The 12,718-nt window shown below is 52.1% G+C and overlaps 1 protein-coding gene across 1 annotated transcript in view; it reads left to right on the top strand.

The window, feature by feature from the left end:
* LOC142498025 (AT-rich interactive domain-containing protein 1A-like) overlaps window positions 1-12,718 on the top strand; it is a 173,296-nt gene that overhangs the window by 147,768 nt on the left and 12,810 nt on the right. The window contains 4 exon segments of the mRNA XM_075606534.1: window positions 3,892-4,110; window positions 5,344-6,090; window positions 6,899-7,012; window positions 12,340-12,588. Of these exon segments, the coding sequence (XP_075462649.1) occupies window positions 3,892-4,110; window positions 5,344-6,090; window positions 6,899-7,012; window positions 12,340-12,588 (1,329 nt within the window).

The following is a 12,718-nucleotide window of genomic DNA, read 5'->3' as shown; positions in this document are numbered from 1 at the left end:
TGTCACTGGGGTTTTCTGTTTGCCTTCCTCTGGATCAATATACTGTACGTACGGATATAGGATGAAGTATCTGTCGTCTAAGTTTGGCATAGATTGAACTTGATGGATGCACGTCTTTTTTCGACCTCATCTACTATGTGTGTATATACATCTTGGATTAGGGTTTCGGCCCCTTGCCCATTCAAAAACGGTGTTTGAAGATACATGTATATCTTATCATTTTATTTGCGAGTGAAATCCACCAGTGTTTCTCTGGAGAAATATTGATCAAAACCAAAATACTTTTGGGGTATTGGTGGCCGCTGGGCTTCCGGCGTGGAACCCGGGTTCCGATTGCAATGTTCAATTTCTTATACCCGGGGTCTCAAACTCAGTCCACCAACAGGCCAGCTTTTATGGATATCCCTGCATCAGCACAGGTGGCTTAATCAGTAGCTCAGTCCCTGCAGGCACAGTGTACTAATGGCAGAGACATGTTCAAGGGGTCAGTCCCTGCAGGACCAGTGTACTAATGGCAGTGACATGTTCAAGGGGTCAGTCCCTGCAGGACCAGTGTACTAATGGCAGTGATATGTTCAAGGGGTCAGTCCCTGCAGGACCAGTGTACTAATGGCAGAGACATGTTTAAGGGGTCAGTCCCTGCAGGACCAGTGTACTAATGGCAGTGACATGTTCAAGGGGTCAGTCCCTGCAGTACCAGTGTACTAATGGCAGTGACATGTTCAAGGGGTCAGTCCCTGCAGGACCAGTGTACTAATGGCAGAGACATGTTTAAGGGGTCAGTCCCTGCAGGACCAGTGTACTAATGGCAGTGACATGTTCAAGGGGTCAGTCCCTGCAGTACCAGTGTACTAATGGCAGTGACATGTTCAAGGGGTCAGTCCCTGCAGGGCCAGTGTACTAATGGCAGAGACATGTTTAAGGGGTCAGTCCCTGCAGGACCAGTGTACTAATGGCAGTGACATGTTCAAGGGGTCAGTCCCTGCAGGACCAGTGTACTAATGGCAGTGACATGTTTAAGGGGTGCAGTTGGCTACATTTTTTGGGAGCTACTGTAATAAGGTTCCCTCACCCCACTTTAAGGGTGCACCTTGGATCCTTCTCCCATGTCTTGTTGAGCCTTTTCTGATTACACACACTTTGCCTTCATGCAAATTAGCCATGTGCCTAAGTCCCAGGGCCGCCATGGATCTTATTTGATTTATTCTATCACAAGGGGAGGGAGTGGGGGTTAGTAGGTGCCGGACTCTGAATGGCCGATCTAGGATTACAGGGTGCCCCTCTCTCCCGCCTTCTCTTCCCTCCCCTCCTCCTCTCCCCCCTCTGCCTCCTCCTTTCTCCCCTCCTCCGCCTCCTCTCCCCACATCTGCTTGTCACCAGAATACGATCCTCTGTCATTCATTGCCTGCCAAGCTCAGCTCTGGAAAGCCGGGCTTGGCCAGGGTACAGACGGGAGTACAGCTGGGACGCGTTACACTTCCGCAGCCTGCCCTCAATTTCAGCCCAGTTAAAAATAGCTCCCGCCGCCGCCTTCCTTAAAGATGGTAAATCGCAGGTTAATTACTGTGGGAACGGGAGCAGTGTCCATGTGCTCCACACACACACCCCCACCCACACACCCCCATCACCCACACACACAGCCCCCACCCACACACACCCATCACCCACACACATTAACTCCCTCTAGCTGAGACGGGTAAAGGCTGATGGCAATAAGGCACCCTGTGTAAGCAGTGGAAGCTGTACTGTGCTGCTCCAGTAACTGAGGGCCCCATTGGAGTGAATGTCTCTGGCTGGGGAGGCGTGTGCTCTGAATAGGTTGGCTGGAAGGCAATGTGTCTTTCCAGCAGGAGTGACCAGGCCACATGCACCCTCGCATGCATCTGCATCTCTCTGGTTCCTGTTCAGTCTACTTGCAGATAAATGGTCTGTAATGGAAACTGTGTTGCGTGAGGTTTAATTCTCCATCTTGCGGTCTCCGTGCGTGTGAATGTGAGTTCACTCTCTGCTGTCTCCATGTGTGTGAATGTGAGTACACACTCAGCGGTCTTCGTGCATGTGAATGTGAGTTCACTCTCGGCTCCCTCCGTGCGTGTGAATGTGAGTTCACTCTCGGCTCTCTGTGCGTGTGAATGTGAGTTCACACACTGCGATCTTCGTGCGTGTGAATGTGAGTTCACTCTTGGCTCTCTGTGCGTGTGAATGTGAGTTCACTCTCGGCTCTCTGTGCGTGTGAATGAGTTCACACTCGGCGGTCTTCGTGCATGTGAATGTGAGTTCACACTCGGCAGTCTTCGTGCGTGTGAATGTGAGTTCACTCTCGGTTCCCTCCGTGCGTGTGAATGTGAGTTCACTCTCGGCTCTTTCCGTGCGTGTGACGTGAGTTCACTCTCGGTTCCCTCCGTGCGGGTTAATGTGAGTTCACTCTCGGCTCTTTCCGTGCGTGTGACGTGAGTTCACTCTCGGTTCCCTCTGCGTGTGAACGTGTGTTCACTCTCAGGTCTATCCGTACGTGTGTTCACTCTCTGCTCTATCCGTGCGTGTGAACATGTGTTCACTCTCGGCTGTCTCTGTGCATGTGAACGTGAGTTCACTCTATGGTATCTCCGTGCGTGTGAACGTGAGTTCACTCTATGGTATCTCCGTGCGTGTGAATGTGAGTTCACTCTATGGTATCTCAGTGCGTGTGAATGTGAGTTCACTCTATGGTATCTCCGTGCGTGTGAATGTGAGTTCACTCTATGGTATCTTCGTGCGTGTGAACGTGAGTTCACTCTCGGCTGTCTCCGTGCGTGTGAATGTGAGTTCACTCTATGGTATCTCCGTGCGTGTGAATGTGAGTTCACTCTATGGTATCTCCGTGCGTGTGAATGTGAGTTCACTCTCGGTTCCCTCCGTGCGGGTGAATGTGAGTTCACTCTCGGTTCCCTCCGTGCGGGTGAATGTGAGTTCACTCTCGGCTCTTTCCGTGCGTGTGACGTGAGTTCACTCTCGGTTCCCTCTGCGTGTGAACGTGTGTTCACTCTCAGGTCTATCCGTACGTGTGTTCACTCTCTGCTCTATCCGTGCGTGTGAACATGTGTTCACTCTCGGCTGTCTCTGTGCATGTGAACGTGAGTTCACTCTATGGTATCTCCGTGCGTGTGAACGTGAGTTCACTCTATGGTATCTCCGTGCGTGTGAATGTGAGTTCACTCTATGGTATCTCCGTGCGTGTGAACGTGAGTTCACTCTATGGTATCTCCGTGCATGTGAACGTGAGTTCACTCTATGGTATCTCCGTGCGTGTGAATGTGAGTTCACTCTATGGTATCTCCGTGCGTGTGAATGTGAGTTCACTCTATGGTATCTCCGTGTGTGTGAACGTGAGTTCACTCTATGGTATCTCCGTGCGTGTGAATGTGAGTTCACTCTATGGTATCTCCGTGCGTGTGAATGTGAGTTCACTCTATGGTATCTCCGTGCGGGTGAATGTGAGTTCACTCTCGGTTCCCTCCGTGCGGGTGAATGTGAGTTCACTCTCGGCTCTTTCCGTGCGTGTGACGTGAGTTCACTCTCGGTTCCCTCTGCGTGTGAACGTGTGTTCACTCTCGGATGCATTGCAAAGACCGTTGTGTCCGTCTCCAATGCTCGGTGTACATAACACCCATAAAAAAAAAGCACATGCTTGTAGTAGTATATTGGTATATTCATATGTGGGTCTGTACTGCTGTACATGCGTGTGTATGTACAAATCTATGTCTAGTGTGTGTGTTGGTGCGTTTAAAGGGCAGCCAGTGCTGGTGTGAGGGGTGAGACGCTATAGAGGGCAGGGAGGTGTGTTAATATCTGCTTTTTGCTGTGTTTGGATGTCAGGTGGGGTGAGTGCTCACTCTGTGTCTTTCTCCTCAGCCTTCCAGTCCCATGGATCAGATGGGGAAGATGCGCCCTCAGCCGTACGTGTCCGGTAACCCATACAGCCAGCAGCAGCAGCAGCAGCAGCAGGGAGCTCAGCAGGGACACACCGGGTACCCCGTGCAGCCTTACTCCTCCCAGACGCCGCAGAGATACCCTATGGGCATGCCGGGCCGGGCGCAGGGGAGCATGGGCATGCAGTACGGGCAGCAGCAGGTACACGGCACTGCACCTGATACTCTGTAACCCTTTCCCTGCCAGGGCCCGCAGAGCATCGCTGTGTAACCCTTCCTGTGCCAGAGCCCCGCAGAGCGTCAGAGTAACCCCTTCCCTGCCAGAGCGTCGCTGTGTAACCCTTTCCCTGCCAGAGAGCCCCTCAGGGTATCGCTACATATACTTTTCCCCCGCTAGAGCGTCGCAGTGTAATCCCTCCCCCGGCGGGTGCGCTGCAGTGTTGCGGTATAACCCTCCCCCGGCGGGTGCGCTGCAGTGTTGCGGTATAACCCTCTCCCGGCGGGTGCGCTGCAGTGTTGCGGTATAACCCTCCCCCCAGCGGGTGCCCTGCAGTGTTGCGGTATAACCCTCCCCCGGCGGGTGCGCTGCAGTGTTGCGATATAACCCTCCCCCGGCGGGTGCCCTGCAGTGTTGCGATATAACCCTCCCCCGGCGGGTGCCCTGCAGTGTTGCGGTATAACCCTCCCCCAGCGGGTGCGCTGCAGTGTTGCGGTATAACCCTCCCCCGGCGGGTGCCCTGCAGTGTTGTGGTATAACCCTCCCCCAGCGGGTGCCCTGCAGTGTTGCGGTATAACCCCCCCCAGCGGGTGCGCTGCAGTGTTGCGGTATAACCCTCCCCCGGCGGGTGCCCTGCAGTGTTGCAGTATAACCTTCCCCCGGCGGGTGCGCTGCAGTGTTGCGGTATAACCCTCCCCCCAGCGGGTGCCCTGCAGTGTTGCGGTATAACCCTCCCCCGGCGGGTGCGCTGCAGTGTTGCGATATAACCCTCCCCCGGCGGGTGCCCTGCAGTGTTGCGATATAACCCTCCCCCGGCGGGTGCCCTGCAGTGTTGTGGTATAACCCTCCCCCAGCGGGTGCGCTGCAGTGTTGCGATATAACCCTCCCCCGGCGGGTGCCCTGCAGTGTTGCGATATAACCCTCCCCCGGCGGGTGCCCTGCAGTGTTGCGGTATAACCCTCCCCCAGCGGGTGCGCTGCAGTGTTGCGGTATAACCCTCCCCCGGCGGGTGCCCTGCAGTGTTGTGGTATAACCCACCCCCCGGTGGGTGGCATGCAGTTTTGCAGTATTACTTCCCCCCCCACCCTCCCCCGGCGGGTGCCCTGCAGTGTTGCAGAATAACCCCTCCCTGGCACAGCGTCGCCCCACTGCCCCCCTCCCCGGCTTGCACTGTTGGGTAATGTTTACCCGGTTAGTGATGTCTCTCCTCTCTCCCAGATGCCTCCGTATGGTCAGCAGGGGCCCGGGTCCTACCCCCAGCAGAGTCAGTCACCATACTACAACCAGCAGACTCCGCCGCAGACCCCCTACTCCCAGCAACAGCCTGCTCCACAAGCTCCACTCCCTGCCCCCCTCCCTCAGTCTTACCCCCAGCAGCCCCCCTCCTCCCAGCCTCCCCCCGCCCAGCCGGGGCAGCCCCCCTACGCCCAGCAGCAGTCTCCTTCGCCCTCCCCCTACACACAGCAACAGCAGCAGCCGCCCCCCGCCACCTTGCAGGCTTCACAACATGCACAGAGCCAGCCACCCTACTCTCAGCAAGCTGCACAGTACCCGGCTGCACAACAGCAGCAGTCACCCTACCCCGCGGGCAGCACGCAGCAGCAGCAGCAGTCACCCTACCCCGCGGGCAGCACGCAGCAGCAGCAGCAGTCACCCTACCCCGCGGGCAGCACGCAGCAGCAGCAGCAGTCACCCTACCCCGCGGGCAGCACGCAGCAGCAGCAGCCGTCACCCTACCCCGCGGGCAGCACGCAGCAGCAGCAGCCGTCACCCTACCCCGCGGGCAGCACGCAGCAGCCATCCTACCCCGCGGGCAGCACGCAGCAGCCATCCTACCCCGCGGGCAGCACGCAGCAGCCATCCTACCCCGCAGGCAGCACGCAGCAGCAGCAGCCGTCACCCTACCCCGCGGGGAGCACGCAGCAGCAGGCGGTGTACTCTCAGCAGCGCTTCCCTCCGCCGCAGGTGAGATGGGGCAGGGGGGAGCTTCCTAACTGGGTCTACAGCACAGGGGCCGTCCCCCCACTACGACCAAAGTGGCATAATGGCAGCGATTGTAGGTTACATTGAGACTCCATGCTTATTTTAATCAGACAAGTATACGGCATTTTAAAGGCTTGTGGTAAACTTTGAATGTCTCCCTATTAAGCAAACACCCTGTTTACAGTCTGTGCCTAACCTCTTGCGATAAAAGCGCTCGTCTGTATATACAGAGTGGCTCCCCGTTCTGATGTGGTGTGTGGCTAATGATGGCAGCGTAATCCGGTTAAAAGGGATAATTAGGAAGTATGGTAATTACCAGAGAAAAGGTCAACCAGAGACATTAACCGGAGCAAATAAGTAACATTGTTACTTCAGCGGGGTTCAATCTTTGTAAGGAAGCGGATTACACTGCAAAGTTTGTGTTTGCCCAGCTACGCGTCCGGTGCATATAGTATTTATAGACGTGTTATAAGGAAAGTAAGAAGAATGGGGTTAATGGGCTGTGCGTGTGGGACCCACGTCGGGATAAGAGGTCACACGTGTGTAAAGCTTTGGTGCCGTTGGGAAATAATGACTTTAGTAGAGACTCGGCTTAAGCAGGAAACTTAGACCCTGCCTCCCCCCACACCCACCCGGGGCAGATCCCGCCTCTCCCTGTCCCCTCTCCTGGGGCAGATCCCACCTCTCCCTGTCCCCTCTCCTGGGGCAGATCCCACCTCTCCCTGTCCCCTCTCCTGGGGCAGATCCTGCATCTCCCTGCCCCTTCATGCTACGTCTCTCCTCATTACAGGAGCTGTCTCAGGACTCATTCACATCACAGGCCTCATCCACCCCTTCTCTGGGCTCCAGCAAAGGGCAGGACGAGCTGAGCCTGGGGATGCAGCCACGACCCTCCAGCCTCCCGGTGAGTGAGAGTCCCAGCCTTCTATGCAGCACAAATACCTACCTACCAATATACAGGTGTCTCCTCCCTCCCCGTCTACCCATATATCTACCCATATACAGATATATATTATTAATACTTGCAAAATGTTGACATGTAGTAATTTTGGAGGCTCTTAATGTATCTAAAATAACATTATAATCGTGTGGCCCCTCTACTCCTAATTGTTTTTTTTATGTGGCCTCTTTGGAGAACCAGCTGAAGAGCCCTGTCCTACCTGGTATTGCACAGGCCTCCCTCTGTCATGTAACGTACATGTGCTGCAGCCGCTCCATCTCACGGCAGTGTGCTGTCCCTGGGACTGGCCTCTCATGAACTGCTGTCAATGGGAACATGTCTGCAGTGTGTGTGCGCAGTGAAGATTCCTGTGTGTGCACATGTGCGCACGGATCCATGGAAACAGACGTGGGCGGCCCCTTCTTGGACAAAGGGGACCTCAGGACAGTGGCATTTAATTGGTTAAACCTAGTTGATTGACACCTTTTATCTAAATAGGAAATAATTGGACAAGTATTTATGAATTGAGATTTCAACCTGTAACATTCCCACCGAGGGTTTTTGCAGGCTTTACTGTCTCTCTTGGCCTGTTTTAGTCCTCAAGTCCGCAGATAAACTCAATCTCTGCAGCCGCCATTAGTCAGACAGAAACCGATGCAGCCGATCGGATTGCATTCAGTGTCCCCACGCCGGCCGCATTTTCACAAGATGGAAATCAGTTAATCAGTTACTTTTAAGTTAAGTTGGAGGGTGGGAGGGTCGAATCAATCGCACCAAGACGTTTGTGTTTAGCGGCTCTGAAACTGAATACCTGCAACGTTATCCCACCCGTGCTTCTCCCCCAGGGTCTCCTGACCCACTAGTGCAGGGGCGGCCAACTCCAGTCCTCAAGCTGGTTTGCCGCCTTCGACTGAAGCCAACCCGGAGATGGTGTTTTTTTTTTTTTAAATAGAGCACTTACCTCTGGTGTACTCCCGGCATCTCCCCCTGCAACTCACTTCAATATGGCTGCGCGGTGTCAAATGACGCAGCATTGCCATGACAGCGTCGCGCGGCGTCAAGTTGCCATGACAACGTGGTGCCGCATGATTTTGTGATGTAAAGTAGCATCTTGTTATCGTAACAATGTGTGTCCCGTGATGCTGTTGCGTCACATGCCGCTCCTGTTGTCGTGGCAACGCGGCATCATTTGTCGCAATGGTTGCAGGGGAAGATGCCGGAAGATGTTGCCACCACCCCCCCCCACCCAAGATAACCACCACACGGAGGGTATGAATAAAAATGACCACCCGCTCACTCTGTCTGATATTAGTCTGGGTGCACTAGGGCAGTGGCAATAGCATAACAAGAGGCCTCTTTCCCCAAAGACAGGGGAAGTATAGAAACCCCAATTATGCCTCGGGCATGGTCAGCGCTTATGCGCTGACCCGTGCTGAGGCGCTCGGCAGTGAGCCCCTGCAGCCGCAATGAGAGCGGCTTTAGCAGGGGCTTGCTTACGCTTACGCAAGCGCGCGGAAGCGTAAGTCTTAGCAAAATGTTAAATTCAAGCGCTCAAGGGAGCGCAGGGCCGGTCACGTGAGCGGTTCGCCCAATGAGGGCGAACCAGCTCCGTGACGTCACAGACCCGCCCGCGGACGGCGCGCGGACCAAGGCCAGGGAAAGCACCCGCTTTCCCTCAGCCTCCGCGCGCCTCAGCACGGCTGCAGTCCTATGGACGCAGCCTGACATGCACTCTCACATCTCATTTGTTCAGAATTGGTATCAGTCTTGAGACTCAGAAATGCACTTGAAACACTGTTGTGAACAGTGTAATGAAAAAACCTCGAGGTAACCCCTATGATAGTGTATTAGTGATATGGTTCAAATAATTTTTATTTCTAACAAGATAAAAATAATGGGGCACAAAAATTGTTAAAAACGCATGGGGCATATAACAATGGAGGTATAGTCTACTGTAGTATAGATCACTCAAAGTGGAACAATATTAGTGCAGTTATTAGCAGCAATCAATACAATATTTTTCATATTGCCCTGTAAATTAAATTGGGCACTCAAGGTATTGTTCAGACTGGCCTGTAATTTAACTTGGCCAATTAATCCTAGGTAATGATCAGAGGCTCTGCCTGTTGATTACCTGGTGGGCTGTAGTGCCCAATTGAGGTAAGGGGGTGCTGTTGGCTTAGTACTGTAGGTACAATGTGTACAAGTAAGCCCCTATTAGGCTTCCACCTATTTCCCCTTATTAGGCGATTAGTGCACCAAAGATAGGCTAAATACAGCAATGCAAATTTGAATATTAGGTCTCTTAAGTGTCCCAGCATCTAGATAAAAAGAGGGGGCTGCTTGGAGCCATATATAAATGCCAGAAAGTCTGTATAGATTCAAGTGAGCAAGGGCTGAATGTAAAAGCCCTTTTAGATCTAGTCTGAGTACTGTCAGGCTGATGCAGTTGCAGAGTTAGATATCAAAGCCCTGTGTATGGGATAAACAGTGGACGGCCAGGATAGGGAGGGTAGGTATTACATCCACAGGCTCAGTACCACAAGATTGGCGTAAAGCAGATGTGGTGCCTATATTTAAAAAGGGAGCTAGATCACAACCGGGTAATTACAGACCTGTAAGCCTGACTTCAATAGCGGGGAAACTACAATAGTGGGGAAACTACAATAGTGGGGAAACTACAATAGTGGGGAAACTACAATAGTGGGGAAACTACAATAGCGGGGAAACTACAATAGCGGGGAAACTACAATAGCGGGGAAACTACAATAGCGGGGAAACTACAATAGCGGGGAAACTACAATAGCGGGGAAACTACAATAGTGGGGAAACTACTTGAAGGTTTAATACAGGATAATCAGGAATACCTAATGGAAAACAACATTATTAGTAATAGTCAGCATGGATTTATGAAGGATAGATCATGCCAAACTAACCTTATTTGTTTCTTTGAGGAGGTAAGTAGGAATTTAGACCAGAGTAATGCAGTTGATGTGGTCTACTTAGATTTTGCAAAGGCTTTTAATACGGTTTCACACGAGGTTGGTGTACAAAATAAAGAAAATTGGACTCAGTAATAATATATGCACCTGGATTGAAAACTGGTTAAAGGACAGACAACAGAGGGTTGTCATAAATGGAACTTTTTCAGGTTGGGCTAAAGTCGTGAGTGGAGTCGGTACAGGGATCGGTACTGGGACCCCTACTTTTTAACTTGTTTATTAATGACCTTGAGGTTGGGATCGAGAGCAAAGTCTCCATATTTGCTGCTGATACTAAATTGTGTAAGAGAATAAGAGCAGGATGTAATTTCTCTTCAGAAGGACTTGGAGAGACTGGAAACGTGGGCAGGTAAATGGCAGATGAGGTTTAATACAGATAAATGTAAGGTTATGTGCATTTGGGATGCAAGAATAAAAAGGCGACTTACAAATTAAATGGAGATATATTGGGGGAATCCTTGATGGAGAAGGATTTAGGAGTGCATGTAGACAGAAGGCTTAGCAATAGTGCCCAAAGTCATGCAGTAGCTGCAAAGGCAAACAAGATCTTATCTTGCATCAAACGGGCAATGGATGGAAGGGAAGTAAACATAATTATGCCCCCTTATAAAGCATTAGTAAGACCACACCTTGAATATGGATTACAATTTTGGGCACCAATCCTAAGAAAAGACATTATGGAACTAGAGAGAGTGCAGAGAAGAGCCACCAAATTAATAAAGGGGATGGACATTCTAACTTATGAGGAGAGGCTAGCTAAATTAGATTTATTTACATTAGAAATGAGGCGACTAAGAGGGGATATGATAACTATATACAAATATATTTGGGGACAATACAAGGAGCTTTCAAAAGATCTATTCATCCCCACGGGCAGTACTAAGGACTCGGGCCATCCCTTAAGGTTGGAAGAAAGGAGATTTCACCAGCAACAAAGGAAAAGGTTCTTTACAGTGAGGGCAGTTACACTGTGGGATTCATTACCCATGGAGACTGTGATAGCAGATACAATAGATTTGTTCAAAAAAAGGTTGGACATCTTTTTAGATGGAAAGGTATACAGGGATATACCAAATAAGTTTACATGGGAAGGAAGTTGATCCAGGGATGAATCCGATTTGCCAATTCTTGGAGTCAGGAAGGAATGTATTTTTCCCCTTATGAGATATCATTGGATGATATGACTCTGGGGTTTTTTTGTTTGCCTTCCTCTGGATCAATAAGTAAGTATAGATATAGGATAAAGTATCTGTTGTCTAAATTTAGCATAGGTTGAACTTGATGGATCTATGTCTTTTTTCAACCTCATCTACTATGTAACTATGTAACCTGATAGAACGGAGGTTAGTAACTCTGCAGCAGCACAGTCCTGGCAGTATACTTGCCTCAGACTCTGCTTAGGTACCTAGATGGATATTCGTGGTCAGACAGGTAGGAAGGGAAGTATCTCTCAGCTCTCCCTGCACTAGTAGCTGGCCGTCCAGGAAAGGAGAAGCGCCGGGTAGGGTAACACCTGCTAACAGCTGAGTGCTGCACCTGTAACTGGCCATCAGAGCACGGAGAAGCGCCAGCTCGGGGTTCCCTTAACAGCTGAGTGCTTGTTTGGCGGATGGCCAGGTTGTCCGCCTAGGCGGTACACAGCATGTCATGAGTAGCGGACTGCCCTCACCACCCGGAAGTTTACTAGGTAATCCTGTAGCCCAGAGATACCTGGTCAAAACCCGTAGTCTCCAGGTGAAAACCCGGAGAGGTGGCAACCCTGTCCTCAAGGGCCACCAACAGGTCAGGTTTTCAGGATATCCCTGCTTCAGGACAGGTGGCTCAATCAGAGGCTCAGATTGAGCCACCTGTGCTGAAGCAGGGATATCCTGAAACCCTGACCACCCCTTCCACTAGTGTCACCTCCGGTGGCGGGGAAGTGGTGCATGCGTCACTGCTGTGTGCTCTATATACAAGTCCCAGGTGCGAGAACATAGAGACCTTGTAACTGAGGAAGTCCGTGAGGATTGTTCAGAGCCGCTCGAACATGGGAATCTGTGGCGTGAAATAAATAAGGGTGTCCCTGGTGTAACAAAGATCGAATAGGCGTGTCCCCACGCCGAAAGTCTTGGGGGTTTGTGGCGTGGATCCTGTGGCGCCTGCCAGTTCCACGTTTGCACAAGACAAGATCGAGGTTGTGCCCACTCTGAGATAAGGATTAATTGCTGGCGGCTAATGTGGTGGGGGGTGGGGGAGAAGAGGGGGTCCGCATTTTGGGTAGGGCTAACCAGCCCTCGTTTTGTGTTGCAGGATCTCTCCGGCTCCATCGACGACCTCCCGATGGGCACAGAGGGTGCGCTGAGCCCGGGCGTCAGCACCTCTGGCATTTCCAGCAGCCAGGGCGAGCAGAGTAACCCGGCCCAGTCCCCCTTCTCTCCCCACACCTCCCCCCATCTCCCCGGCATCAGGGGTCCCTCTCCTTCTCCTGTGGGCTCCCCGGCCAGCGTAGCTCAGCCCCGCTCCGGACCCCTGTCCCCGACGACTGTTCCTGGTGAGTGTGTGAGGAAAAGCTGGGTTTGAAGGGGGAGGGAGGGGGCCCTATGCACTGTTGTACTAGCCTTGGGATGTATATATGGGGGGGGGGGTCTCGCACACGGTTCTAGCCTCCTCCACGTAAATCTCCATCTCT

This window comes from Ascaphus truei, chromosome 6 (assembly GCF_040206685.1).
Source record: "Ascaphus truei isolate aAscTru1 chromosome 6, aAscTru1.hap1, whole genome shotgun sequence".
Taxonomy (NCBI): Eukaryota; Metazoa; Chordata; class Amphibia; order Anura; family Ascaphidae; genus Ascaphus; species Ascaphus truei.
This window is presented reverse-complemented; position numbering and strand designations above follow the sequence as displayed.